General features: G+C 44.5%; 1 protein-coding gene across 1 annotated transcript in view; it reads left to right on the top strand.

The window, feature by feature from the left end:
* Positions 1 to 27,482, top strand: part of LOC126994622 (Krueppel-like factor 7) — a 55,609-nt gene that overhangs the window by 21,088 nt on the left and 7,039 nt on the right. The window contains exons 2-3 of the mRNA XM_050853933.1: positions 20,131 to 20,235; positions 20,871 to 21,069. Coding sequence (XP_050709890.1) covers positions 20,131 to 20,235; positions 20,871 to 21,069 — 304 coding nt within the window. The remainder of the gene's footprint in view (positions 1 to 20,130; positions 20,236 to 20,870; positions 21,070 to 27,482) is intronic.

The following is a 27,482-nucleotide window of genomic DNA, read 5'->3' as shown; positions in this document are numbered from 1 at the left end:
GGCTCACCAGGGGTCTTGTGTCTGGGGGAGGGAGGGAGGGACAAGTAAGGTAAGGGGAGGAGGGATGGAAAAGTAAGGATGAGGGGGAGGGGATGGGAAGGGAGGGGAGATTAAGGTAAGGGTGAAGGAAGGTGATGATATGGGGTAAGGAGAGGGAAGGTAAGGGGGAAGGGATGGGAAAGTAAGGATGAGGGGAGGGGGAAGGTAAGGGGGAGATGATGGGGAAGGGGAGGGGGAGATAGAGTGAAGGGGAAAAGGGAACAAGACGAGGATGGGTAAGCAAGGGGAAGGGGTCAAGAGGTTAAGGTGTTTTAGGAGAGAGAGAGAGAATATGGCAAGGCGAGGTCAGATGAAGGAAAGGTTACATAATAGACCTAAAAAAGAGAGAGAGAGAGAGAGAAGCGTAAAGGAGATGAGGTCACGGTCTGAAAAGGTTACATAATGAGAGTTGACGGCAAAGGGAGAGAGAGAGAGAGAGAGAGAGAGAGAGAGAGAGAGAGAGAGAGAGAGAGAGAGAGAGAGAGAGAGAGAGAAACACAGGTATATGGTGTCCAGGGCATAAAGACACAATGCACTATTAGCGTTATGCGACTTTGCTGTAAAAACTGTACAGTAATTCACCGCCCCGGCCCGCCCCGCCCCGCCCTGCCCCGCCCCGCCCCGCCCCTGCCATTGTACCGCGGAGCAGGCAAGACCCGCGGGCGTTTCCAGGCATACGAAGGACCCACGCCCACCCACGCCCACCCACGCCCTCGCCGCCGCCGCCCACGCCCTTCATGCAGACCAGAGAGGCCCCACCCACGCCGGAAGTCCTCACTCTCACGCCAGCTCTGTTTGTTTACACGGAAGAGCCACAGCCGGGGGGGGGAGACGCAGTGGCTCGGTGGCTCTCTGTGGCTCGCTGTGGCACTGCTTGGCGTGACTGGCTCTGTGCGTGGCTCCGTGACTCTGTTGTTTCCTTTCATTATCTTTGTGGCGCCTTTTCCATGTTGCTGTTTTGGTGGTATTGTGTTTATTGTTTATGGCACTGTTTTGAATTTTCTTTTTATTTGGCTGTATTCCCGGCACTCTTACCTTCAACCTGTGGTCACCTTTCCCCTTGTATCTAGCCTGACACCGGTTCCTCGACTTATTTTTTTCGTAGTTTTTACATTACATTAGTCTTTTGCTTCATTTTCCCTCCTGGTCTAATATATTTTCCACGTATATGAAAAGCTGTATTCCCGGCACTCTTACCGTTTATCTCTCCTCACCTTTCCCTTTATATCTAGCCTGACACCGATTTTATTTGGCAGTTTTTACATTACATTAGTCTTTTGCTTCATTTTCCCTTCTGGTCTAATATATTTTCCACGTATACGAAAAGCTGTATTCCCGGCACTCTTACCTTCCACCTGTGCGCAACTTCCCCTTCATATCTAGCTCGACACCTGTTCCTAGACTTATTTATTTCGCAGTTTTTGCATTACATTAGTCTTTTGCTTCATTTTCCTTTCTGGTCTAATATATTTTCCACGGACACGAAAAGCTGTATTCCCGGCACTCTTACCTTCTACCTGTGCTCACCTTCCTTTATATTTACCTCGACATCACTCCCTAGGCTCTCCTCGCCGCCCAGTGTACCATGATGGCCTGTTTTCCTACCTGTCGGGGCTGTCAGTCTGCCGCGTCCCGAAGAGATAGAGGAGGGCGGCGCCTTTACCTGGCTTAATGGCACCTGGGACGCGGCAGGTGTCCGGTCTTCGGCAGGAGGGAGACGCCGCGGCCTGAATAATGAATAGTGGAAGGGAGCCGCGCCGCCATTCCTTCTTTCGAAAGCCTCTTGTGGGCGCCGCCGCCTTATTAAGCTTTTGGCGCTGCGGTATTAAAGGAAAATTAAAAGATAGTTGAGGACCTAATGTGTCTCCTTCAGGAACGCCTCTCGCCCCCCCTAACCCCCCACCCTCCAGCCCTATGTACCCCTCCCGCCTCCTTCAGCACCCCCATACCCCTCTTCCCCACCCCTCCTGCCTCCTCCAGCACCCCCCCAGTCCCCTCTCGCCCCTCCTTCCCTCCTCCAGCCCCCCTCCCCCCTCCCCCATGTCTCCTGCCGCCTCCGTTGGGTGCTCCCGCCGCAGGAATGTCGAGGCGGTGGGAGTCCTTCGTGCTTATCTTTTATTTTTATTTTTTCCTAATTTTTGTGGTTTATTTTATTATTTGTTCACCTTTTTTTATGCTGCTGCTGCTGGTGGATTTTTATATTAATTTTCGTGTCCTTTTTTATGTAAGGTTTTTATTTTATTTATTTTTTATTTTTTTATCAGTGGAATTTATTAGGTGGAGCGATTTTCTGCGTGTCTGGAATTTTATTTTTTTTATACGCAGATTTTTTTTGTTTTCATTCTTGATATTCGATGTTTATTTATATTATGGTAAGTAGCGTTTTATGACTGCTTCAATTGACACACACACACACACACACACACACACACACACACACACACACACACACACACACACACACACACACACACACACACACACACACACACACACACGAGAACCTCACAGGCGGATTTCCTGCGTGCAAATACCCCTCATTCCATTACTGTTGTTGTTATTGTTGTGTGTTGTTGCTGTTGTTTTCGCTTAGTGAGTCACATGAGTATACTTTATTGTCATCAGTATCATGAGGGAGAAGAGGTAGAAGGGAGGGAAAGGGAAGGGGGAAAGGGAGAGAAGGGGAGGAAAGGGAAGGAAGGGGACAAGCTATTATGACTATTGGAGGCGTAAGGTTGAAGGAAGGGGGAGAGGGGAGGAAAGATGGGGAGGAATTGGATGGTAACCTGCTGGGGGAGGGAGGGAGGAAGGTAAGAAAGGGAGGGAAGGAGGAAAGGGAGAAGATTTGTTGTTACTTCAGTGTAGCAGAGAGGAGGGAAGTGAGGTAAAGGAGGAGGTGAGAGGAAGAGTAGGTAACGTGATGGAGAGAAAGGAGGAGGAGGAGGAAGAGGAAGGTAACGAAAAATAGCATCATAAGGGAAGAAAAAAAAGAGGAGAAAATAGTTAAAAAAAAAGGTAGACGGGAAAGAAGAAAGAGAAAGGGAGAAGATGCGGAGGAAGAGAAAGAAGAGGAGGAAGAGGAAGGGGGGAAAGAAAAAGGAGAAAGTAGAAAAAAAAAGATGAGGAAGAGAAAGAAAAGGAAAAACAAGCAGATGAAGTGTACCGTGTGCTTCGAAAAGAGAAAGAAGATGACGAGGAGGAGGAGAAAGAAGAGGAGGAAGAGGCAGGGGAGAGAAGATAAAGGAGAAAGTAGAAAAAAAGAACAAAAGAAGAGGAAGAAAAAAAAAACAAGCAGATGAAGTAAGTGTACCGTGTGTTTCGAAAAAGAGAGAAGATGGGGAGGAAGAGAAAGAAGAGGAGGAAGAAGCAGGGGAAGAAAAAAAAGGAGAAAGTAAAAAAAAAGAAAGATGAAGAAGAGAAAGCATAGGAAAAACAAGCAGATGAAGAAAAAAGGAAGAAGATGAGGAGGAGGAGAAAGAAGAGGCAGAGGAGGCAGGGGGAGAGAGTATCGTGAGGGGACGTGGCCGCGGCGTTATCGAGGCTGGCAGGGGCGTCTCTTTGCCCTGCCTTATATGACAGGGTATCTGTTATTACATCGCTGGTGCCTCGCCGCTTGGCACGACCCCGGCGCTTTATGGAGGATGTGGTGGTGGTGGTGGTGGTGGTTAGGTGGCCGGTCCTTACAACCTCTTTCTTATATCTTTTTTTTCTTTTCTATTCATTTTTTGGGGGACTCGTTTTTATTTTTATTTTGTGTATTCGTCTTTTTTTTTCGTTAATATCCTTCGTTTTGTCTTTGGAAATGGCCTCTGACGGTTATGTTGTCTTGATCCTTCTTCTCTTGTTTGTTTTTCTTTCTTTTTTCTTTTCCTACTGGTCATCTTCCTCACACTGTCATCCTTCATACTGGTAATTTTTGTACTCATATTTTTTTCCGTTTTCCGTTCAATCTTCGTGAGTCTTAAGCTCCTTGCATCAATATCAATGTCTTCTTATTCCTTCTCCTCTTGTTTGTTTTTCTTTCTTTTTTCTTTTCCTTCTGGTCATCTTCCTCACACTGTCATCCTTCATACTTGTAATTTTTGTACTCTTTCATATTTTTTTCCGTTTTCCGTTCAGTCTTCGTGAGTCTTAAGCTCCTTGCATCAATATCCTTCTTCTTTTGCGTATTTTTCTTTCTTTTTTCTTCTCCATTTGGTCATCTTCCTCACACTTTCATCCTTCATACTTGTAATTTTTGTACTCTCATATTTTTTTTCCGTTCTCCCTTCAATGTTCGTGAGTCCTAAGCTCCCTGCATCAATTGTCATCATTAGATTTTCTTCCTGACTAACATTTTCTTCCTCTATCTATTTTTAACCTCATCGTCACTCGACCCTCCTTGCCTTTCCTTTCTTTCTTCCTTCCCCTCCCACTCCCTTTCCTGCTTCGCTTTTATGCATGTTTTGAGTCATTATTTCCCGTCCTACAAATCACGTGGTCTTTTCTTTCTCCCTCCCCCTCTCCCTTCCTTCCTTCCTTCTTTCTTTCCTGCTTGTTTTAAGTCATTATTTCCCGTCCTACAAATCACGTGGCTTGTTGCTCGCGATTACTTCTTGTTCTCGCTGTTTTGTTATTATGTTTTTATCTCAGTTTCCCCTCGAGCTGTCGGTTTTATCATCTTCATCTTTACTTTATCTTCATATCCTCAGTTCGTGTCTCATTTCGCCTTCGTAGTCTGTGTTCTTATTTCCTGCCGAGCACCTCTTGTCTGTTTTTACCCTCCTCCTCCTCCTCCTTCTCCTCTTCCTCCTCCTCCTCCTCCGTATAAACATTCACTTTCTCCACCCCTGGTCCTACCCATCACACTTCTCTTTCTACCTTCCATCTACTCCTCCTCCACCTCCTCCTCCTCCTCCTCCTCGTATTATGAAAGTGCGGACGCTGGCTGGCGGCTGCTTGCGAAAATGACGGAACCTGTGCAAATGAAGATGAAAATGACAGTGATGCAAATAATGGAAGGTGGCGACAGGCGAGTGTGTGTGTGTGTGTGTGTGTGTGTGTGTGTGTGTGTGTGTGTGTGTGTGTAGTAGTAGTAGTAGTAGTAGTAGTAGTGGTAGTTGGATTTTCTCACTTCCTTTCGTATTATCTTCGTTGGGGATGTAGATAACGATGTCTACTTGCTTTACGGTGTGTGTATGTTGATAAGAAAAGATAAGGAAGGTGGTACGGCTGCATGGGTGGTGATGAAGAGGGAGAGAAGAGGAGGGGTGAGTGGTAATGGTGAGGGGTGGCGGTTGTACTGATAGTGATGGGGTGAAGGGAAGAGAAGGGGTAAGTAGTGATGGGAAGGGGTGAAGGGAAGGGATGGGGCAGGTTGTGGCATACGGGGATAAGCTGTTTATATTGGGCTCCGCTATCTCTTATCTTTCATATATTCTGTTTATTTTCATTCCCTCCTGTTTCCTTATCTCTCCCTGTCTTGTTATGTAGATAGGTTTGTGTGTCTGTCCTTTTTTGTCAGGTATTCGTATGTTCGTATGTATGTATGTATATGTGTTTGTAGGCAGCTGCTAATGTAGAGTTTCACCTAACACACACACACACACACACACACACACACACACACACACACACACACACACACACACGAGAGAGAGGAGGGGGGGTAGGATGAATTAGTAGAGTTAGAAAAGGAGCCAGAAGGAGGGAGGAAGGAAGGAAGGGAGGAAGGAAGGAAGGAAGAAAGGAAGAAAGGAAAGAAGAAAGGAAGGAAAGGAGGGAAGGAAGGAGAGTAGGAGACGATGAAGCAAGGGATGGAAGAAGGAAGGAATGAAAGGAGGGAGGAGGAGGAGGGTAGGAGACGATGAAGCAAGGGGTGGAAGAAGGGAGCGAGGGAGGGAGGGCGGGATAACGTATTCAAAACGGCTCATCTACATTTGCAACAAGTTACGAGATGGTACATAATGACTGCATTCCGACCCTTCATTCCCATCCATTACTGCCTTCATCTTCCTATATACCCATCGCCTCCTACCACTCCTCCTCCCCCTTCCATTCTTACCTCCCATCCTTTCAGCCAATAACTCCCACCATAGTCCTCCATCCCATCACTTCTCTGCGTCCCATCCCTTTCCCCTCCCTCTCTACTTTCTCCTCCCGCCCTCCCGTCCCCGCCTCGTCCTCCCATCTACTCATTATCATCGTTAATGCAACTTTTAAGAATTATCCTCTTCATTTGTTCCGACTCACTGCTCAGCTGACGGCGAGAGCGGCCAAAAGAGAGACCCACCCACCCTGCCACCCACCTGCCTCCCCAGCCCGCCATCCTCCCTCCCGCCCACCTCTTAAAGGGGAAAAAAATGTTAATGTAAGACTGAAGAGTATTGCAAAATGAAAAAAAAAGGTCCTTCAATTATTCACTAAACCGTAAACCATGTACTTAATGTGTAGAATTACCTAATGTACTGGGATTTTTTTACCCTTAAGTGACGGTTACTCCTATGCTCATTTTCCGTTTTTTTTTCTTTTAGGCGCCAACGCAAAACAAAAATCTGGAACAAAAACACATGCGCTTTTAAAATCACGTAACCTATCGTCTATTGTAACCAAGCCGTCTCCTCTATGGCATCACGCAAAACAGATAAACAGACTCAATGAAAAACACTCAAGCGCCTTTAAAACCACGTAAGCTATCGCCTTCTCTAACCGAATCGTCTCCTCTGTGGCGCCAAACACACACATATGGCCTAACCTAACCTAACCTAACTAAACCTAACCGCCACACACACCTAACCTAACCTAACCTAACTAAACCTAACCGCCACACACACCTGACCTAACCTAACCTAACCAAACGCACACATGGCCTAACCTAACCTAACCAAACCTAACCGCCACACACACCTAACCTAACCTAACCTAACTAAACCTAACCGCCACACACACCTAACCTAACCTAACCTAACCTAACCTAACCTAACCAAACGCACACATGGCCTAACTTAACCTAACCAAACCTAACCTAAACACACACCTAACCTAACCTTTCCGAATCGTCACCTCCATGGCGCCAAACAAACACAAAAAACACCACTCGGACAAACCACCAGCGCGGGGGTGCCATATGAGCAGTACCGTTTAAGCGTCTCCTTTTCTTCATGCGGTTCCTCTCGATCGCGGCGTCGAAGGCAAACCAACTCCTGCAGGCGCGTCACGTTCCCCGCGCCACGCTTCTTCGTTGTCGCCTCATTGCCATTCCGTCGCGTCGGGGCGTCATCAGCGGCCGTACAGGTGAGCTCATTAGTGGTCGGACAAAGAAAAATGACGAAAATCCATTGAGGTAAGTCGGCATCTTTTGCAGTGGGCGGAGGAAAGAGAGGAAGGTGGAGATGGAGTAGGACGACTGGGTGGAGGTGGAGGTGGAGGAGGTGGAGAGGATTGTAGGAGATGGAGTTTGGGTTTGAAAAGAAGGTAAAGAGTGTTGAAGAAGAAGGAGGAGGAGGAAGAAGAGGAGGAGGAGAAAGGAGTATATGACGAAAGAATGTTGGAGGAAGATGTTTGTGTGAGAGAAGAGGAAAAAGAAGGAAGAGAAAGACGAGAAAAAGAAGCGATTGAGTAGACGATTAAGCCGGAGGAGAGATAGGGAGAGAAAAGAACCACAACGAGTATATGGGAGGAAGAAGATGAGGAGGAGGAGAAGAATGAACAGGAGGGAAGAGTGGAGGAGAGGAAAAGAAAAGAACCACGAGGAGTATATGGGAGGAAGATAAAGAGGAGGAAAGGATCAAGAGGAAAAGGGAGGGCAAGGAAGAGGTTCAGATGGGGTTCCGATGACATAGTGCGCTTAATGAAGAGATGTGAGGCGAGGAAGGGAATGGAAGGGGCGGAGCGGGACGGTGGAAGGGGAGGAGTGAGAATGCGTTGGAAAGGTAAGGAAGGGGAGTGGCAGGGGCATAAGGTAGGGAGAAAAAAAGTGGAAAATGGCCTTATTATGAGTATTCACGCCCTTCGTTAAGTAAATTAGCTTCTTATGGTATAGCCTCAGGGCCCTTAAAGCCTTCTCCTACTCCTCCTCCTCCTCCTCCTCCTCCGATCCCTCATCCCTCCACCTCTCCTTATACATGCTTCCTCTCCATATTCTTCCCTCCATCTCCTTATACCTCGATTCCCTCTCATTACCTGCCCTTTCTTCCCTTTCTTCCCCTATCCATACCTTCTCCTCCTCTCACCGTGTCTAATTTCCCATTCGTCACCGTCTCCTGTTCCTCCTCTTTGCTTTTCTTTATATATTTTACCCTGCCTATTTTTCTTACCATCCTCTCTACATCCTTTACTTTCACCCTTGAGAATAGTGCATGGAAGAATTGATAAGGCCAAAAATGAGACTAAAAATGATTACCAATAGGAAGTGGATGATGATATAGAAAATTAGGACCATGAACTAATGCTACCTGGTCACCGTTGCCCAATAAAGATGCATGAGAAGTTAGACCACAAATAAGACATCCGATAATAACAAAATAACAGGGGGACAGATGATAACAGGGGGCAGATGATAACAGGGGAACAGTGATGGATATAGAGGGGAGGAAGAGGGTCCTATTAGTGGTCGAGTTCACCTAATAAAGCCATTTACATTCAGGTTCTAAGAAGGACAAACGTAAAATAGTAATCACCACCTATAGAGTCCCCGCCCTTTAAACTCCCTGGTCAACCCTTTAGGTATGGGAAGGAGGAGGTGGAAGGGGGGGATAGGGCGAAGGAAATGAATGGATAGGGGAAAGGAAGGATAGGATGAATGGGGAATGGAGGAGAAATGCGAAAATGGGAAGATGGAAAGTGGAAAATAAATTAGTGATGAGAAATGGGAATGAACGAGAAAAGGAGAAACAAAGCAAGGAAAAGACTAGGAAGAGAAAAAGGAATAGAGAGCGGAAAATATCAAGAGAGAGAAAAAGTGAATAGGAAAGGAGACGGATGGGGGGGGGGGGGGCGAGGAAGGGATGAGAAAAAGAGAGGAGAAGATGGGCGAGGATGGACTACTGAAAACTGGCAGACAGGATAATGTAGGGGCTGTTTGCTGAGCTAATGTTGATGGATACTCTTCAAGAATACCCCATTTATATACGTCAGGGCGCGTGCCTCCCCCCTCTCTCCCTCCTCCTCCCCTTCCTTCCCTTCCCTCCCCATTCCTCCCGTTCCTTTCCCTCTCTCCCTCTTTCCTCCCTTTCCCCCCCTATCTCTCCATTCCTCCCGTTCCTTTCCCTCTCTCCCTCTTTCCTACCTTTCCTCCTCCTCTCTCCCCTTACTCTCCTTTCTCCTCCTCTCTCCCCCTTCCTCCTCTTTCTCCTTCTCTCTCCTATTTCCTCCCCTTCCTCCCCCATTACACCTTACGTCAACCATCTCCTTTTCCTCTTCCCCCTTTCCCTTCCCAGTTTTTATTCTTTTATTTTCCTTCTATTTCTTTTCTTTCTAGCTATATACTCGACCTCATTCGTGTAATTCTTGTGATAATAACATTTTGCTTAGGGCTTGCTTTTTGGTAATTAATAAAACGTTTGTAATTCCGGTGCGCAGTGACTGGTTCGTGTTCGTTGTCTCAGAAACGTTTGACTTGCGAAACGTTTCCAGTGGGTTATGTAGACGGAGGAACACTTGGCGGCGAGATGCTTGACCTGCACCCTTTGCCTGCCTGACCATTTTACTGATACAGTGCGTTATATCTTCTGAACGGCTTTTTTTTTTCCAGCACAGAGAACAACAAAAGGGTAACAAAAATAAAATGTAAAAAAAAGCGCGCTAGTTGGAATTACGTAAAAAAGTAATGTAAAAAATAGACACTTTAAACAACTCATTTTCTTCACCCCTTCCCATCAAAAGGGCAACAAAAAGAAAATGTAGAAAAAAAGCCCGCTATTCGAAATTACGTAAAAAAGTAATGTAAATAAATAGACAACTTTAAGCAGCTCATTCTCTTCACCTTTTCCCATTTTACCTTTCCCTACTTTTACCTTTATTTTGTCTGCCAGTTTCTCGCTGTTCAAGTATTTATTGGGTTATTTTTTTGTTGCTGTTTTAAATGTATTTCTCTGTGTTCGTTTTCAGAGTGGCACAAGACAGATTTGCTTCTCATTTGTCTCACGCACATTCATTTGTTACCTGCTTGTGTGTGTGTGTGTGTGTGTGTGTGTGTGTGTGTGTGTGTGTGTGTGTGTGTGCATGGAGGCGTCTCAAAACAGCTCACGTACCTCTGCCATCAAGAAGGATCGACTCACATGATAAAAAAAAGACAAAGAAAAGATAAGATAAGAAAATAAAATAACAAGTGAAGAAAATAAAATAATAAAAAGTCGAAGATAAAAAAAAACAATAATACTTTGGAATAATTAAAATCTACACGCTGTTCAAAAAGCGGTAAAAGAACGTTGATTTTAAAGAACTAACGTGAATTATGTAACAAAAAGACGAGAGAGAGAGAGAGAGAGAGAGAGAGAGAGAGAGAGAGAGGTGGGCAGCATATACCTTCGTGAAATATGGCATTCTTGAAGCGACGTGGACTCTCTCATTCATTAAAGGCAGACAGCGGTGATGAATTGTTCGCCTCGCCTAAGTGAATCCCTGATGAGTCTGCGTCGCCGTGATGGGTGAGGCGAGACGGACCAGGCGGGGCGGACGTATGCCGTCACTGAAAACAATACACCACTACCACCAGTACTGCCAACACCGCTTACATCCATACCAGCGTTACCATATTATCGTACTCAAAACATCGCATTCATCAGTTCCAGGGCCCAAAACTTTCGTAGCCACACAGATAACGCGATTCTAGGTGAAGTTATCATTAAAAGCGTTACTTGTTGGTGTTTTTTTCCTATAGCTGTGAGTCAAAAACCTAAAAATACGATGTGCTGAGTGGCTGAGTACGATAATTTGGTAACGCTGATCCATACCAATAGCAAGGGTCTGTCACTAGCGCCGCCACCGTCACCAGCGTAACAAGCACTACCTTTCACCTATGACTGGTAACAATGATATACCTTCTACTATACCGTTACAAAGACCGTTCACCTTCATCTGTTTTTACTATGACCATCAACATCTACACCTGTTACTATCACCACTACGGCTACTACTACTTCTACTACTACTACTACAACCTACAGCGATATCACCTACAACACAGAAAAGATGAAGAAGAAAGTTGAACAATAATTAGAAGCCATCGATATGAGTACAAACCTAACATTAATCTCGGTCTTAAGGATAAAACAGTACTCATTTGTTTCCTTCGACAGTCACGTGGTTGAAGGGTAAAATTCAGCCTCCGGACAAAGACTTTATTTCGTTTATTAAAGTTGGTCTTGAGGGTTTGTGCATCTATTGTTTTCAGCGTCACTCAGCTGGACGGTAAAAGAGGAGAATGTTGAGCTAATATGTTTGTGCCTCGCCATTTTTATTTATGCTTTTTACTGTTTGCTGAGTCAGGCCATGTGTATCTAATGTGTGTGTGTGTGTGTGTGTGTGTGTGTGTGTGTGTGTGTGTGTGTGTGTGTGTGTGTGAAAGATTCCATTCATTTACCTTTTTTAATGTGATATTTCTTTTTAAAATCATCGTATTTCATTTTATATTCATTCCTTCGCCGTGAGTTTCCCCTTCCAGACCCCCCTCCCTCCCTCCCTCTTCCGTCACCTCCTCCTCCCCTTCCTCTCCATCTCCCTCTCTTCCTTCCCTCTGTCCCTTCCTCCCTCCACTCGTGTCTGTATAACATCCGGGTTCTCCACTGCCATTCCTCCTCCTGCTTTTTTTTATCCTCACCTTCTCTTCCTTCCCATCTTTCTTTCTTCTTTCTTTCTTCCTTCCTTCCTTCTTAAGCACGTCCTTTTTGACATTGCTATTTTTTGTATGGTTTTTGTACAGTCATCTTTCTCTCTATCTCCACTTTATTCCCTAATTTGTTTTTGTCATCTTTCTTTTGGTTACTTTTTTTATCCCTTGCTATTTATACATGTCCTTGACTTTGCCTGTGTGTGTGTGTGTGTGTGTGTGTGTGTGTGTGTGTGTGTGCGTGCTCATCTCCCATAACAAAACACACCTTCAGACACCCTAGGCCTTACTTACGCTGTTAATATACTTCTCAAGGTTAAAAATATTACCATAAAACATTACTATAAAAACCTTGGATCTCTACGCCTCGTCCCACAAATATCTTACTTTCCCAAAATTATGCATGACTTTCCTTTTTTTTCCCTCGTCCATCCCTCGTCCGGAAAATGTAACCACTAACAACACCACCATTGCCTGCAGTACTGCCAACACCATCATCATCATCACCACACTGACCACACCACCCCACAGTTGCCACCCTAAATCACACCTCGAAGCAATATTACCAACTCCACCATCTCATCATCCTCCTCTTCCTCCTCCTCCTCCTCCTCCCCCCGTTTTTTTACCTCATCTTCCTCTACTCCCTCCTCCTCCACCGCTGTCGCCACCTCCATTACCGGCTCCACCACAACTACTTCTCAAGACGTCCCTTTCTTTTCCCTTCATAATTCCAGCCTTTCATTATCCTTCCAATCCCTCGCCGCTCTTCTTACACCCCTTGCGTCCCTCCTTCCTTTCCTTAACCCATTTCCTCTTCCTCCACCGCTTCCTTATCCATCTTCCCCCCTTCACTCATCATGCTATCCTCCTCCTCCTCCTCTTCGCCCTCGCCTCCTTGCCCACCTCGCCATTCATCAGCATATATGGAGTACCCGTAGGCCAGACTCGACCCTAACTTAAATTAACCTTCTCACTTGCAAGGAGAGGGCGCCCGTAGACCCAGGCCAGACCACATGGGCGTCTGGCTGCGCTGTGGCTGAGGGCAAAATGCAAAGAGGATTGGTTAACACAAGGGATACGATCTACCGTCCGGCCAATCAGGGAGTAGATCAAGATATCCCCGGAGCAGCGTGGAGGATAAGGATCACACCATTGGCTAGTATTAGAGGGAATTACCGGCGTATATATGGAGTGCGTGGGGTGGAGTCTGTACGGGGGAGGGAGGGGCGGGGGAACAGGCCAGGCGAAGGTGGGAAGTTGCAGGTGAAGATGGTAGCAGGGAAGATGAGGAGGGGCGCCGCTTGGCCATGGAAGCTTGTGTCATATTTGGTAGTGGGCGACGGGGTGGTGGTTGTCTCGCTGCTCTCACCTCCTCGCCCTCACCTGCCAGGAAGAGAAGGGAAGGGAGGAAGAGAAGGGACTGGTGGTAGGGTGGGATGGGGCCAGGCAGGTAGGTAGGTCGGGAGAGGGAGGGAAGGACACCACTAGGTCAATTTTCACACGTCCCCAAGGAGGTTTGATGTTATTCTTGAAGTGAGTTAAGACTTGTGCAATGTTTTTTCTTGATTACTCTAGTGTGGGCTGGAGTTTTTTGAGCTCAAGGGGACCGGGGGAAGGAGGAGGAGGAGGAGGAAAAGGTACGAACGAAGAAGACAAGGAGGAAGATCAGATTAACGAAAAGTAGGAGAGGGAAAGAAGAGGCCGGAGAAGAGTGTAAAGACAAGTAGGTAACACTTTTTCTGGCATACCTGTAACGCCAAATCAGGTATACTTAAATATATGAGGAATGGAGCGCCACCTGAGAAGCCTGAGTAGGTGGAGGGGCTGACCTCACCTGCGCGTAATCATTGAATCGCGCAGGTGTGTAGAGGCGAGGGATGGGCGGAGAGCAGCCTTATCTCTGTCATTATTTGCATATATGTCGCTATGTTTTTTCGTATGGTGATTTTGGTGATAACGTACGATGGCGGTGATGGTGGTGGTGGTGGTGATGGTGGTGGTTACATGGGAGGGTGATTGTTATGATCGTGGTGATAAGCGATGTTTGTGTGCTTGTTTTGCCGTGGTGGATGTGGTGGTAAGGACAGATAAGGTGTGTGTGTGTGTGTGTGTGTGTGTGTGTGTGTGTGTGTGTGTGTGTGTGTGTGTGTGTGTTTTACTGCATCATTACTGTCATTATTTCTCATCTCCTGTATTTGAGAGAGAGAGAGAGAGAGAGAGAGAGAGAGAGAGAGAGAGAGAGAGAGAGAGAGAGTCTGTTTACCTATGTACACAAGAAGCACACGTGACTGCTTATTTATGACAGTGTGTGTGCGTGTCTGTGTGTGTGTGTGTGTGTGTGTGTGTGTGTGTGTGTGTGTGTGTGTGTGTGTGTGTGTGTGTGTTGCAATATTTAAACTGAATGTAAATAGTTATGTTGAGCACCACCGAGACGTCCAAGGCTGCTCTCTCTCTCTCTCTCTCTCTCTCTCTTTTCCTTCATTCCATCTATTCAACTTTCATTAATATTTTTTCATGCCATTTTCTCACTTTTTTTTGTCTCGTCTCTTTTCTTATGATTGTCTTCGGCACTTTCCTCTTATTACTCTATTACTCTCTTACCTTCCTACATTTTCTTTAATTCAAAACGTAAACCCTCTTATAACGTCCCACAACATAGAATTTTTTTTTTCGAGTGTAATCTATTTATTTATTCATTTATCTATCTATTTGTATTTTTCTAAGCATCTAAAAGTAAACAAATCGTTGCTATCTCCCCGCGACATCGTTCTTTTATTTTCCTTTTCCAGATACCTTTCCTTTTTTTATTTCCGTCACAATTATTAATATCCTTAATTAAACCTTCGGAAAATACCATTAATCAAACGGACACAAACAATGGCACGCAGCAAGTCGAAAAATCCAATACTTTTTTTACAAGCAGTTAAAGGACATCAGTATTCCGTGTCCGTCAGGGAGAGAGAGAGAGAGAGAGAGAGAGAGAGAGAGAGAGAGAGAGAGAGAGAGAGAGAGAGAGAGAAGAAGACGAAGACAAAAAAAGAAGAGTGATCAGAAAGAGGAGGAAAGGTCAGGGAGTATAGTAAAGAATATTGATAAAGAAGGGAAGAGAGGAGAAGGAAAGAAGATGAACAGGAATGGAGATGATGCGAAGAGGAAGAAGAGAAAGGGGAAAGGGGGCGGCCAGGGAGTAATATGCAGAGGGGAAGATAACACACACTAAAGAAGAGGAAAGAGTAAGCGATAAAAGAAGAGAGAGAGAGAGAGAGGATGGATAAACGAAAGGGGTGAGGATAGAAAGGATAAAGAAGGCAATGTTGGAATAGGATGAGAGAGGAATGGGATAAAGTATAGATGAGTAGAGTGGAGGAAGGGTTATATTTTTTATCTTTGTTTATGAGGAAGAGGAGGATGCTGGTAGACGAGGTGGGGAGGTTCAGGGTCAGTGGGACTTGTAGGGGTGCTTGGAGAGGTGGGGAGGAGTGGGGGAGAAGGGAAGGGAGAAAGGGAGGGTTAGGAAAAGGGAGGAAGGGGAGAGGATGGCGAATCAAAAGCCATCTGATTCTCAAATGTACCGTTGTGTGTGTGTTTTTGAGAGAGAGAGAGAGAGAGAGAGAGAGAGAGAGAGAGAGAGAGAGAGAGAGAGAGAGAGAGAGAGAGAGAGAGAGAGAGAGAGAGAGCATATACTCATCAATAACGCAAAAAGTAAGGTAGTCAGACACTTTAATTAACTTGAAATAAATAAATAAACTACAAAATCAAGACCCATATTTTTTGTGTGTATGTGTGCAACCATTCAGCCATAAATTTCAAGGCGCAAAGCAGCAATAAAGGGAGAAGAAAAAAACGAGGAAAATAATTAGAGAAAACTAACCACCACCAGGCAAAAAAAAATATAAGAAATAAAAAACAGCCAGGGAAGGGTCGCGTTAGCATGCAGGCGCCGGGGCAGGAAAGGTGTGTCGCCTTATCAGGTAACATTGCAACACCTGCCGGTTACCTTTCCCTCCCCTCCTCAGCCTCCTGCCCGCCCCTCCCCCTCCTTCTCACCCCCCATGGACAGGTGACCCCCCCCCCTTCACACGTGTCCATTGTCCGCGTATGAGGCCGATGTTCGTTTCTTTTCTCTGTGGCTGTTTTTGGTTTGAAATGCCCATATATTTGTAAAAGAGACGCCGCCTCTCCGCCATATACGTCTACATTTTTTTTTCGGGTAACACATGTGGTCAGTATTTTCGTTATTTGTATGTAAAGTAATTCGTTTCCTGAGTGGGTTGCATCACGGCAGTCGGTATACAGGTAGAACAAACTCGAAAATAGTAATAGTTATCGCGTATCATTACTTATTGAAAAAAAATCGAAATCAGACTTCTAATCAGGCACCAACACCGTCACTCCCACCACGGACACTGCAGAATGTTTCCTAGTAATACGAACGACGCGATATATTTCCGTCATTCACTAATAACGCAACTTTCCCATGGCATAAGTACGGACCGAAGAATCGTTGCTTTGCACTTCCACGGAGATGCCACCCGAAGAAAAGGGGAAACTATACCAAAACTAGAAAAATATGAAGATAAGTCTTTTCACCGGATCCAAAGAACAGTCGTAGGAGAACAAAGCTTAAACAAGTATAAAACAGATTGAAGAAGTAGTTAGGGAGCAGAAGAGGCAGGAGGAGCACGGAAGGAAGTGTAACAGAGCGCCTCAACAGCCGGACGAAGACTGGCTGCTGGAGGCTGGCACGGGATCAATCTTAGGAATAGGATGCTCGATTTTGGATGCGCAAGGGAGGGCTTCCTGTCACCCTTCCTGCGTCGTCACCACCTTCCCCTGTAACGCGCTAACCTGTCACGGGATGGGAGAGATAGGAGTGTAAGAGGAAAATATGGAGAGAAGGGAGAGAGAGATGAATGGTTAAGGAAGTAGAGGACAAGGAAGGGAAGCAAAAGAAGATAAAGAGGGACAGAGAGGGATAAGGTAGATAAGGAAGGAAGAAGGGATGGGTGTAGAGGATGAAGGGAGTGTGTCTTTCATTATTATCGTGTAAGTTATTTGTGTATATTTTTTTTCTCTGTGAAGCATCGGAGGGAAGCGACGGCGAGTTACAAATCTTGGCTGTCACGGCGAAGGTCAGGATGTTACGCCTCACTCACACACACACACACACACACACACACACACACACACGCACACGCACACGTACACACACACGATTGACCTTCACATTGCTTCTTTTCTTCATTCATTCTTTACGTTCATTCCTTTCATTTACTCTTTTTTTTTTTTTTACATGTACAGTTTTACTTTCGGGATCAGACACAAAGATTAACGGATTTACTCTACAAATAAACAAGAAATCACTTTAAAAAAACGATAAATAGGAAAGAAAAACGAGAAAAAAAAGTAAATTCTCCTTAAAATCTGAAACACAGGCAAACGAGGAACAGAAAGCGAAAATATAAACAACAACAAAACAATAGAAATCAGTAAAACATGAGGTAAAAAAAGAAGAAGAAAAAAAGGAAGTAGAAAACAGTAAAATATGAAATTAAAAAAAAGAAGAAAAAAAGGAAATAAAAAACAATAAAATATGAGGTGAAAAAAAGAAGGAAAAAGGAAATAGAAAAAGTAAAAAATGAGGTTAAGAAAGAAAAAAAATAAGTCCCCCGTGAAGAGTTTGCAGTTTTGGCCGCGAACACTTGACGAAAAAAAGGACAAAAAGAACAAAAACTTTAGGATCGAGAATGAAGGGGCGTGTATGGGCGGACTCGACCTTACGATCTTTGGACCATAAAAGGGAAAATCGGCCGCTACGGTTACGCTGCTGTGACTGACTGCCTCTGTGTGTGTGTGTGTGTGTGTGTGTGTGTGTGTGTGTGTGTGTGTGTGTGTGTGTGTGTGTGTGTGTGTGTGTGTGTGTGTGTGTTACTGTCGATTTTTTTGTTGTTGTTGTTTTGTTTTATTTTGCACTTTTCTTTTTCACTTTTACGATTATTTTTTTACTGAAGTTTTCATATTTTTTAACATTTTTTAACTCAATATCTCAAGAAGGAAAGTTAAGAAAGACTCGAAGGTCGCTCGTGATTTGCAAACGCTATTTTACATTAACGAGACATACTTATCTTTTTTTTTATTATAACAACATCCACAAGTTTTTAGAAGGAGTATAATGATAAAGTTTCATCAGTTTCTCTATTCATTCTATCATTTGCTCATTACTCAATCCCTCCAACCATCCATCTCTTCACGCCGCCTCATTAATAGGGAACCAAATCAATGTTATGGGATGATTAAAAAAAAAGAGAAGGAATATGGTGACTCCAATATACGGAAAAAATAGTTTGTGTTCGTGTTGAGGCACATGTCTTTTAAACCTTGTAGGAGGAGGAGGAGGACAGGTGGCTACAGAGGGAGGATAGCAAAAGGAACAGGTGGGCAAAGAAGAAAAGGAGGAGAGGGAGGAATGTAAGAGGAAAAGATGGAGGAGCGAAGGTAAGATGGAGAGAAAAGAAAGGGAGAGAGGGATGAATAGGTGAGGGAGTAGGGGAAAAGGAAGGAAGGAAAGATGACGGTAAAGAGGAAGGGAAGGGGAATTCAGTTTGAGTATGGAAGGATATAGAAGGAAAAAGGTAACAGATATAAAGAAAGAAAGTGAACGTAGAAAGTCGAGAATGAAAGGAAAGATGCAGTTTGTGTATTGAAAGACATATAAAGGAAAAAGAAGCATATATATAAAGGAGAAGAAGAAAGGTAGAAAGTCAAGGGAAGAGAAAGGCGGCAGGATCAGGGGCAAGGGAAGGAGGGAGGCAGGCTGGATGTGGAGAGAGTGAACACGTATGAGGAATGAGGTATGGAGTGGGGAAGGCCAGAAAAGGGTATAGAGGGCAGGTGAAGAAGGAGGAGGCGTGGTGGTGGGATGGTGAAGAAGGAAGGGAGGGCAGGAAGGTTGTGGGACGTGGGGAGAGAACAGATGAGGAGGGAGAAAGAATGGGAAGGAGAGAGGGGACGAAGGGAAGATGGGGGAATAGGAGGGTGAAGGATACGGAGGAAGAAGGAGAGAGAGATGAAAGGCAAAGAGGTGGAAGCTGAAGAATGAGAATAATCGGACTAGGAAAGGAAAAGGAGAAGGAGGAGGGAGGGGATGAAGAGAATATGGAAGAACAGGAGGGATGAGGATACAGAAGAAGAAGGAGAGAGAGATGAAAGGCAAAGAGGTGGAAGCTGAGGAATGAGAATGATCGGAATAGGAAAGGAAAAGGAGAAGGAGAGAGAGGGGATGAAGGGAATATGGAGGAATAGGAGGGTGAAGGATACAGAGGAAGAAGGAGAGAGAGATGAAAGGCAAAGAGGTGGAAGCTGAGGAATGAGAATGATCGGAATAGGAAAGGAAAAGGAGAAGGAGGAGGGAGGGGATGAAGAGAATATGGAGGAACAGGAGGGATGAGGATACAGAAGAAGGAGAGAGAGATGAAAGGCAAAGAGGTGGAAGCTGAGGAATGAGAATGATCGGAATAGGAAAGGAAAAGGAGAAGGAGGAGGAGAGAAGGAGGCAGGTAAAGGTGTATAAGGCAAGGAGAGCAGAACAGGTGCAAATAATATATGGGTGGGATGAAGGACGTAAGATATGAGGTGTGTCTGTACCTTACCAGCGCCTATAGGTTCCTCTTTGTTCCCGAGTCACGCAAGGTCAGAGGTCCATTGTGCATGCGAAGGTACGCACACACAGGTAAGCACAGGCTACACTCAAGGTCACAGAGCAGGTGGGAGGTGTCCTGAGGGGGCGGGGGGGGGGGGGAGAAATATATGTATACACGTGAGAGATTAACGCTGATGATGTCAATAGATGATGAAGGTGTGTATGTTAAGGAGAGATTGCAGATAAAAAGGTACAAGTCAACTGTGTGTGTGTGTGTGTGTGTGTGTGTGTGTGTGTGTGTGTGTGTGTGTGTGTATGTGGTTGCTATTTTCGCTATTATTGATATGTATTCCAAGACAGTTATACACTTTTTTCTTTATTGCCTAAAAACAACTCGCGGCATTTCCTTCAAGTGTCGTAAACTACAAAATCAAATCCTCTTTCATAACTCTCCGTGTTCTAACCCGAAGCAAAAATCATAATCAAGACAAACACTTTCATACCCAAACTCAACACTTTACACCCGAAATCACACTTTTAACCACCTTTTACCTTATAAGTGGTCCAGGCAATTGTTACACGTCGTTCATCACTATTTGCTTATTACGTTTTTATCAACCATTTTTCTCTCTCTCTCCGGCAGCGTGTGGGGGTGAGCGAGGAGGGGGGGGTAGCGGCGCCCGTTCTCCTCAAGGTGCCCGCCCTTGGGAAGCGACCAGCCATGCATCCTAACATGACATCCAAGGAGGTAAGGACGTTGGGGAAGCAGGAGGAGGAGGAGGAGGAGGAGAAGGTGATCAAGTGAGTGGGAAATTTGCAGGACTTAATTTGTTGCTCCGATATTGTCAGTTTGATGCCTTTTTTTCCTTAAGTGTTTTGTGGTAATTGTTGCGTGGGTAGTAAGAGGCCGTGTAGTGGTAATGGTTTGAGTGCAAAACTCGCTCAACAAACATATTTTTTTATCTGTTTCATATAATTATCAAAGATGCTGTGTTATGCCTGTTAGTCGGAGGATAGTAGTAGTAGTAGTAGTAGTTAGTAGTAGTAGTAGTAGTAGTAGTAGTAATGGTAATAGTAGTAGTAGTAGTGGTGGTGGTGGTGGTTTTGGTTGTAGTAGTAGTAGTAGTAGTAGTGGTGGTGGTGGTGGTGGTAGTTGTAGTAATAGTAGTGGTAGTAGTAGTAGTAGTAGTAGTAGTAGTAGTAGGAGGAGGAGGAGGAGCAGTAGTAGTGGTAGTAGTAGTAGTAGTAGTAGTAGTAGCAAGTACACCTCACTACAAAATTATTGTAAATACATAATTGTATAAAGGGATCATAAAATGTTTCAAATGTTTCACCCTCACCTGTCGAACACTCATCACCTGTGTCTTCCCTCGCTCCACCCAGGCTGAGGGGCCGCCGGAGCAGGTGGAGCCGGTGGACCTGAGTGTGAGGACGACCAAGCTGGCAGAGAGGGATGACCACCACCACCACCTGCCCCTCAAGAGCTTCAAGGACCACACTGGCGTCGTCCTCAAGGTGCCCACCATCTCCTCCCTCGCCCTCCACAGCATCGGAGTTGGAGTCGACCTCTCCCTCAAAAATGGTGAGTGGGAGAGCTGTTGAGTGCGTCAGGTCGAAGTTAAGTGCTTGGAAAATCCTCTTACTTCTTATTTTATTTATTTTTCTGTCCCTATTTTTCTTCTGAAGCTTTGTAAAATTTCTCCAGTACTCATCTTTTAATATTCAACTTTTCTTTGTTCATTAGTCAGCTTAGATTTGTTTTGGAGTTTTATTTAGGAATCATCAGCGTCAGGTGTTGTTTGGTGAAGGCTTTTTATTGTTTTCTGCTTCTATTTATTATTTCATTATTTTCTCTTATTTTCCGGCCTGTGTGTGTCGACCCTCGCACGCCTCGCAGGAAGGGACGCGTCGAGTGTTTGCGAGTGTCTCTCAGAGCTCGTGTGTTATCCCTGTATTTGTAGTCTGTCCACGAGCCGGAGCTGTCAACTCTCTCTCTCTCTCTCTCTCTCTCTCTCTCTCTCTCTCTCTCTCTCTCTCTCTCTCTCTCTCTCTCTCTCTCTCTCTCTCTCTCTCTCTCTCTCTCTCTCTCTCTCTCTCTCTCTCTCTCTCTCTCTCTCTCTCTCTCTCTCTCTCTCTCTCTCTCTCTCGTTTCTCTGTAAAGAATAATCTCTCTCTCTCTCTCTCTCTCTCTCTCTGGCCTCTCTCTCTCTCTCTCTCTCTCTCTCTCTCTCTCTCTCTCTCTCTCTCTCTCTCTCTCTCCTCTCTCCTTCCTCCCCTCTTTTTCCTCCCTTTCCTCCCACGATAATCAGTATAATTGAAAAGTCCATTGAGGGCCGATCTTCATTTGTTCTTTGATCCGCCTAAAAGGAGTTGCATCCCCTTGGTCCTCCTCGCCTTCACAATTAACACGTCTATATTTTCATTTTCTTCGTCCTTCTTCTTTTGATATTCGCGAAGGTTATCGATCACAGGTATTGACTTGCATCCTCTGAAGACTCCTCCGTATTGTGACTCACTCGCCCACTTTGCATTCCTTCCACTTTCTCTCTCTCTCTCTCTCTCTCTCTCTCTCTCTCTCTCTCTCTCTCTCTCTCTCTCTCTCTCTCTCTCTCTCTCTCTCGCTCTAGCTCTCTCTACTACCGTTTATAATTCCCTTAACCTTACCCTCAAAATACTTTCCCTTTCTCTACTCTCTTTGCTCTTCCTCCTTTCACTCTCATCCTCTCCCTCCTTCTCCTCCTCCTCTTTCTCTCGCTCTCCTGCTCTCATCTCTCACTCCATCTTGTCACTCCTTTGCCACACACTTCACGAACCCCATCACACTTCACCCATTCATCTCTCCCTCACCCCACTTCTTACTTTCCCTTTCCTCCTCCTCCTCCTCCTCCTCCTCCTCTCCTCTCTCCCTCCGAAACGTTCCCACCGCCATTTCAAGTCGAACAAGAATGGTTTCGCAATCCCAATGTTGAAACTGCGGCATCTTCCCTTTCAACAGCTGACCCTTGACCTAGGTTTTAATGCTCTCAGGTCAAGGGTCACGCAGGGATGAGGCTCGGGAGGGACGTGATGAAGGGGCCGGGAGAGGAGGAAGGGTCGGAGAGAGCGGCAGTATCGGTAGGGCAGGAAGGGAAGGGTGAAGGGTTGCTTGGCCTGGCAGAGTGAATAGATTTGTTGTTTTCCCTTTATTTGTCTTTCCCGTTTTCTAATTTTGGAGTTTTCTGTTTCTTGATGGACCTTCTCTTCCCTTGTTTTTTCTATATATCTTTGTTTTTCCTTAGATTTTCTTTCATAATATATACAAACAGGATTTTTTACGTGCTTCGTTTTGAATAGTTATGAATCTTCAACGTTTTCTCTTTGCTCATTAACGCTCAACAATACTTAACCACCTGAAAACACACACCAAGCCCAGAAATGCAGATGTACCATTAGGAAACACGTGTAGTTATCATTTTGGGTAATAGATGGCAGTGGCGGCGTGGTGGGCGGCGTGGGAGCTACGGTGCTGCCATCTAGCGGGGAGAATAGTGAGCGCTAGAAGTGATGCAGGAGGAGGCAGGTGTGGACAGGTAACCGCTGCATCAGTCTTATCTCCCCCAATACCCGCGAGGTGATGCATGGCGCTGCTGATACTGAAACAAAAGAATTTCTCTCGTGCTATCTCCGACGCTTATGGCAGTGACTTGAGAGAGGCTGCCCGGCCCGATTTGCATGCTCCTGATGATTTTGGAAACCTGCAGACCCTACCTAGCCTCTTTTTAACTTCGTATTGCCGGAAATTAGTGTTTGATGCCCTTATGTGTATGATTGTATAGTTGAACCGTAACTGATTTATCTTTCCTTAGCAATATAATTAATCTGTCTGTTGATGATCAAAGAAATTATACATATTTCTTCATTTGTTTTGTTGCTTTGTGGACGTTTTCTTTGCTTCTATTACACGAACCACCGTATTATTGAAGGAAGTATACATAGTTCTTCATTTTTTTGTTACTTTGCAGGCGTGTTCTTCCTTAATCTACATGAACTACTGTATTAAAGAAGGAAGTACACACAGTTTTTAATTTTTTGCTACTTTGCAGGCATTTTCTTGCTTAATTTACATGAACCACCGTATTATAGAAGGAAGTATACATAGTTCTTCAATTTTTTCATTCTTTTCTGGCGTTTGTCTTACCTATCTTACATGAACCACCGTATTATAGAAGAAAATATACATGTTTCTTCATTTTTTTGTTGCTTTGCGGGCGTTTTCTTTGCTAATCTTACATGAACCACCGTATCAGAAAAGAAAATGTACATGTTTCTTCATTTTTTTGTTGCTTTGCGGGCGTTTTCTTTGCTTATCATACATGAACCACCGTATTCCCCACCATTCTTCATGTTCGTTACCTTCCAAGTCGATCTTCTGAGGGCAGGTTCACACGGGTGTCGAAGGAAGACTAAGGATGACCCGAGGAGTGAGCGCCGTTACCGCGTGTGTGAGTGATTGAGGCACTCCGTTAATGTCCTCAGTGCTGCGCCGCGCGGCTAAACAGATGACTAAGTGGCCGGGGAGGGCTGAAAGCACGCTGTGAATGGCGAGCGCCTATCGATCACTTCTCTTAAGGGGCCCTTTTAGCATCCTCATTGCCGGGGAGAGACGAGTGAAGATGGTTGTTCATTTTCTTCTTATCTGTTTTGTCTGCAATCGTTTTTTTTTTTCTTTCATTTCAGTGTTTTCATTTAGGTTTTATAATATCAAACAACCAAAACAATTCACGGAGATTGTCTGAAAGTAGAGGAGGAGAAGAAAGTAAAAAAAAAAAAGACATAAAAGAGAAGGAAAGTAAGAGAAAGGAAAAAATAAACAACCTAAAACTAACAGCTGATCAACGAAACCTTAATATCACATGACCTCACACTTTACTATGAGAAAAATGTCAAAGAAATAAAAATACTAGGAAAATTGAAGGGCAAGAAAAAAAAACAAGAAATAGATCAATGACAACACTAGCTGCATTGAGGGAAAAAAAAAAACATATACAACCCCAAAACTGTTGACAACCCACACACAAAAAAAGAGAACACGCCATCACGTCGAAGCGTCCCATAACATTCCCTTAACAAATGAACGTGAGGTAATAGCGCCTAATTAACGCACACCTGAGCCGGGCAAGGGCATCTGATAGCCGGGAACCAGGTTAATGAGCTGTGCGAACACTAGACTTCCGCCTTGTTCTACCTGTGTTACTTGAAGGGCTATTTTTTTTTTTTTTTTACCTTGTACTTGTTTTTTTATTGTTTATTTCTTTGATGCGGATTTGTTGTCAGTTTGTTATTGATTTCGTTTTTTTGTTTTTGTTTCCGTAGATATTTAGAGAGAGAGAGAGACACACACACACACACACACATGACGCTTTCTGTTACCGCAGTCTGTCGTGTACACCTCTGTCATGTGCATATGTGTGCGTGTGTGTGTGTGTCTTTCAGCCAGACAGGCGGGATGCAGTGAGGTGATGAAACCGCATAGAATTATTGGCAATTAGGTGGCGGGGAGAGTGATTAGGTAATGGGGAGATACGGGAAGGAAGGGGTGGACGGGCTGTGTGTGTGTGTGTGTGTTCATTTACTAGTGTTTACTTTAATGTCCGCCTCCTATAGAACTGTGCTCTTAAAGGGGGAGGGAGAGAGAGAGAGAGAGAGAGAGAGAGAGAGAGAGAGAGAGAGAGAGAGAGAGGGGAGGAATAGGGAGTGTGAGAGAGAGTTACTTTAAATATCCCAAAGATCACAAGAGATAGTAATGTTAATGGAATGATAATAACAAAAAATGCAAGTTGAAGAATAAAAAGAAAAAGTGCAGACCATTTATGATTATTTTTCTTTATCGCTTCGCTGGAATTGCACGTTTTCATCTCCGCTTCATTTGTCTTGTTATTTTTTTCCTGTGACAGTGTAGCCAGATCAGTTCCAATCCTCTCCATTCCTCTCCATTCCGTCTCCTCCGTCTTCATTCCGAATCAGGAGTCGTGACGGAGGGAGAAACACCACCCACTCTCTTTTTTTTTTCCTCTTCTTCCTCTTCCTTTTTTTCATCAATCTTAGTCTTTTTCTCTCTCTCAAGGAAGTGAATCGTGAGAAGAGTGAATGTAGGACCCAAATATAGCAACTACGTCCACTCTCTCTCTCTCTCTCTCTCTCTCTCTCTCTCTCTCTCTCTCTCTCCTATAAAAATCCTTGTATGTTTTTGTAGTCGTCTTATTTATTCCTTTTCAGTTCCCTATTTTACTCTTTTAAATGTCTATCTATTTCTTCAGTACGTTTAATTCATGTTTTTCCTCTTTGTATTCTTGCCCTACTCGTTCATCTCCTCTTCCATTTATTTTCTTTCAATTCTTTACAAAGGTTGCTTCATTCTTCCTCATATGTATCGTCATCCGGTGCCTCTATACCTGTCATTCACCGTCATGTCACTCTTTTCACTCCCTACATACACATTCTCTCCTCCCATTCAGCCGCCCTTCTCTCCCCCAGCGTTCCCACCGCCACCTTGCAATACCTTTTCTCCCTTTCGTCTCCTTGTTCCCAGCACCTCGTTACCTGAGGCTCCATAATTAGTGTTTCACCTGAGAGTGGCAGTGACAGGGGTGTTTGGCGGGGCGGGGTGGGCTTCGGCAGGTGCTAATTAAACCCATTGCAAAGCTCCACCAGGTAGGCCTCAGGTAGGGAGAGCTGCGCACCTGAGCGAGAGAATCACAGGTGAGGTCGAGCTGCCGTGGTTGTAGGTCCTCAGGTGTGTGTTTAGAGAGAGAGAGAGAGAGAGAGAGAGAGAGAGAGAGAGAGAGAGAGAGAGACGTTGCAGACTCCCTAATCTATTTAATTTCTTCGCTGGTCACACTCACACTCTCTGCCCTGGTGGTCTGAGGTTAAGGTTAGGCGGAGGCAGACAAAAACAGGCCTTGAAAACGGACTACATAGGCTTTGTTTTATCTCTTGTGCTTCTGGATGCGAAATTAGTAAAGGAGAAGGAGGAGGAGGAGGAGGAGGAGGAGGAGGAGGAGGAGAAGGAGGAGGAAGCAGAAACAAGGGAAGGGTTAGTGTTATTTTCCTGTTTCCTTTTTCATGGCTTTAGTTTGAGTCTATTTTTTTTTCTTTCATTTCAGTTTTCTTTGGGTTGTGCATAAAGTCCATTCACCGATTCTGAGTTTCAGTTCGAAGTTTTTTATTTTCTCGTTTCTATTCCGGAAATCGTGTGAGAACTACTTCCTTTGGCTTATCTTAATGGCATCGAATTGTCTGCCAGTGATTGCGGTTCATTTCTTTCAATTTCCCAAAAGTTATATATATCTTTATCTCGTCGTATCGTACTCTGCTATTTTTTTCTTCTTACTAAAACAATTTTCTCGGTTATTGTCTCCTATTTTTACTCTGCTCTCTAAAAAAGTCTTGCAAATTATCAATCTCAATTTATTTATTTCTTCTTGGTTATTGTCCTTTCCTTTCTACTCATGTTCTGTTTTCTTTATGCTAAAATTACACGTATTTTCCTAGTTTTCTTATTCTTTCCATTACTACATCCGTTATTTTCTATTCAATCTAACACACTGAGAGTTTTTTTTATTAATGTTTAAAAATAACGCAAAAAAAACACTTAAACATCATTTCCTTTTCTTACATGTTTCACTATCTTCTTTTTTTGCCCTCTTTACGATCTACCTCTTTTTTTTCTCTTTCTCTCCACTTTCCTCCATTCCTATCCAACGTGTCACATCGTTTTAGTATATACCTCTTCATTTATTTTCCCTCTTTTCTCCTTTTTTTTCTTTCCTCCTTTGTCCTTCCATCAAACAGGTGACCTCTCCCACTTTTCATCCATTCCTTTTCTCTCTCTCCCTTCTCGCTCTTTTATCTTATCCTTATTTTTCAACCTTACTTTTCGTCCTCATTTTTCGTTCCCTCTTCACGTTTTCCTTTCCTCAATCTCTTTCCGCACCCCTTATTCTAGTCTCATTTTTC

This window comes from Eriocheir sinensis, chromosome 7, assembly GCF_024679095.1.
Source record: "Eriocheir sinensis breed Jianghai 21 chromosome 7, ASM2467909v1, whole genome shotgun sequence".
Lineage (NCBI taxonomy): Eukaryota > Metazoa > Arthropoda > Malacostraca > Decapoda > Varunidae > Eriocheir > Eriocheir sinensis.
The sequence above is the reverse complement of the archived record's forward strand: the minus strand, read 5'-3'. Positions and strand labels throughout refer to the sequence as shown.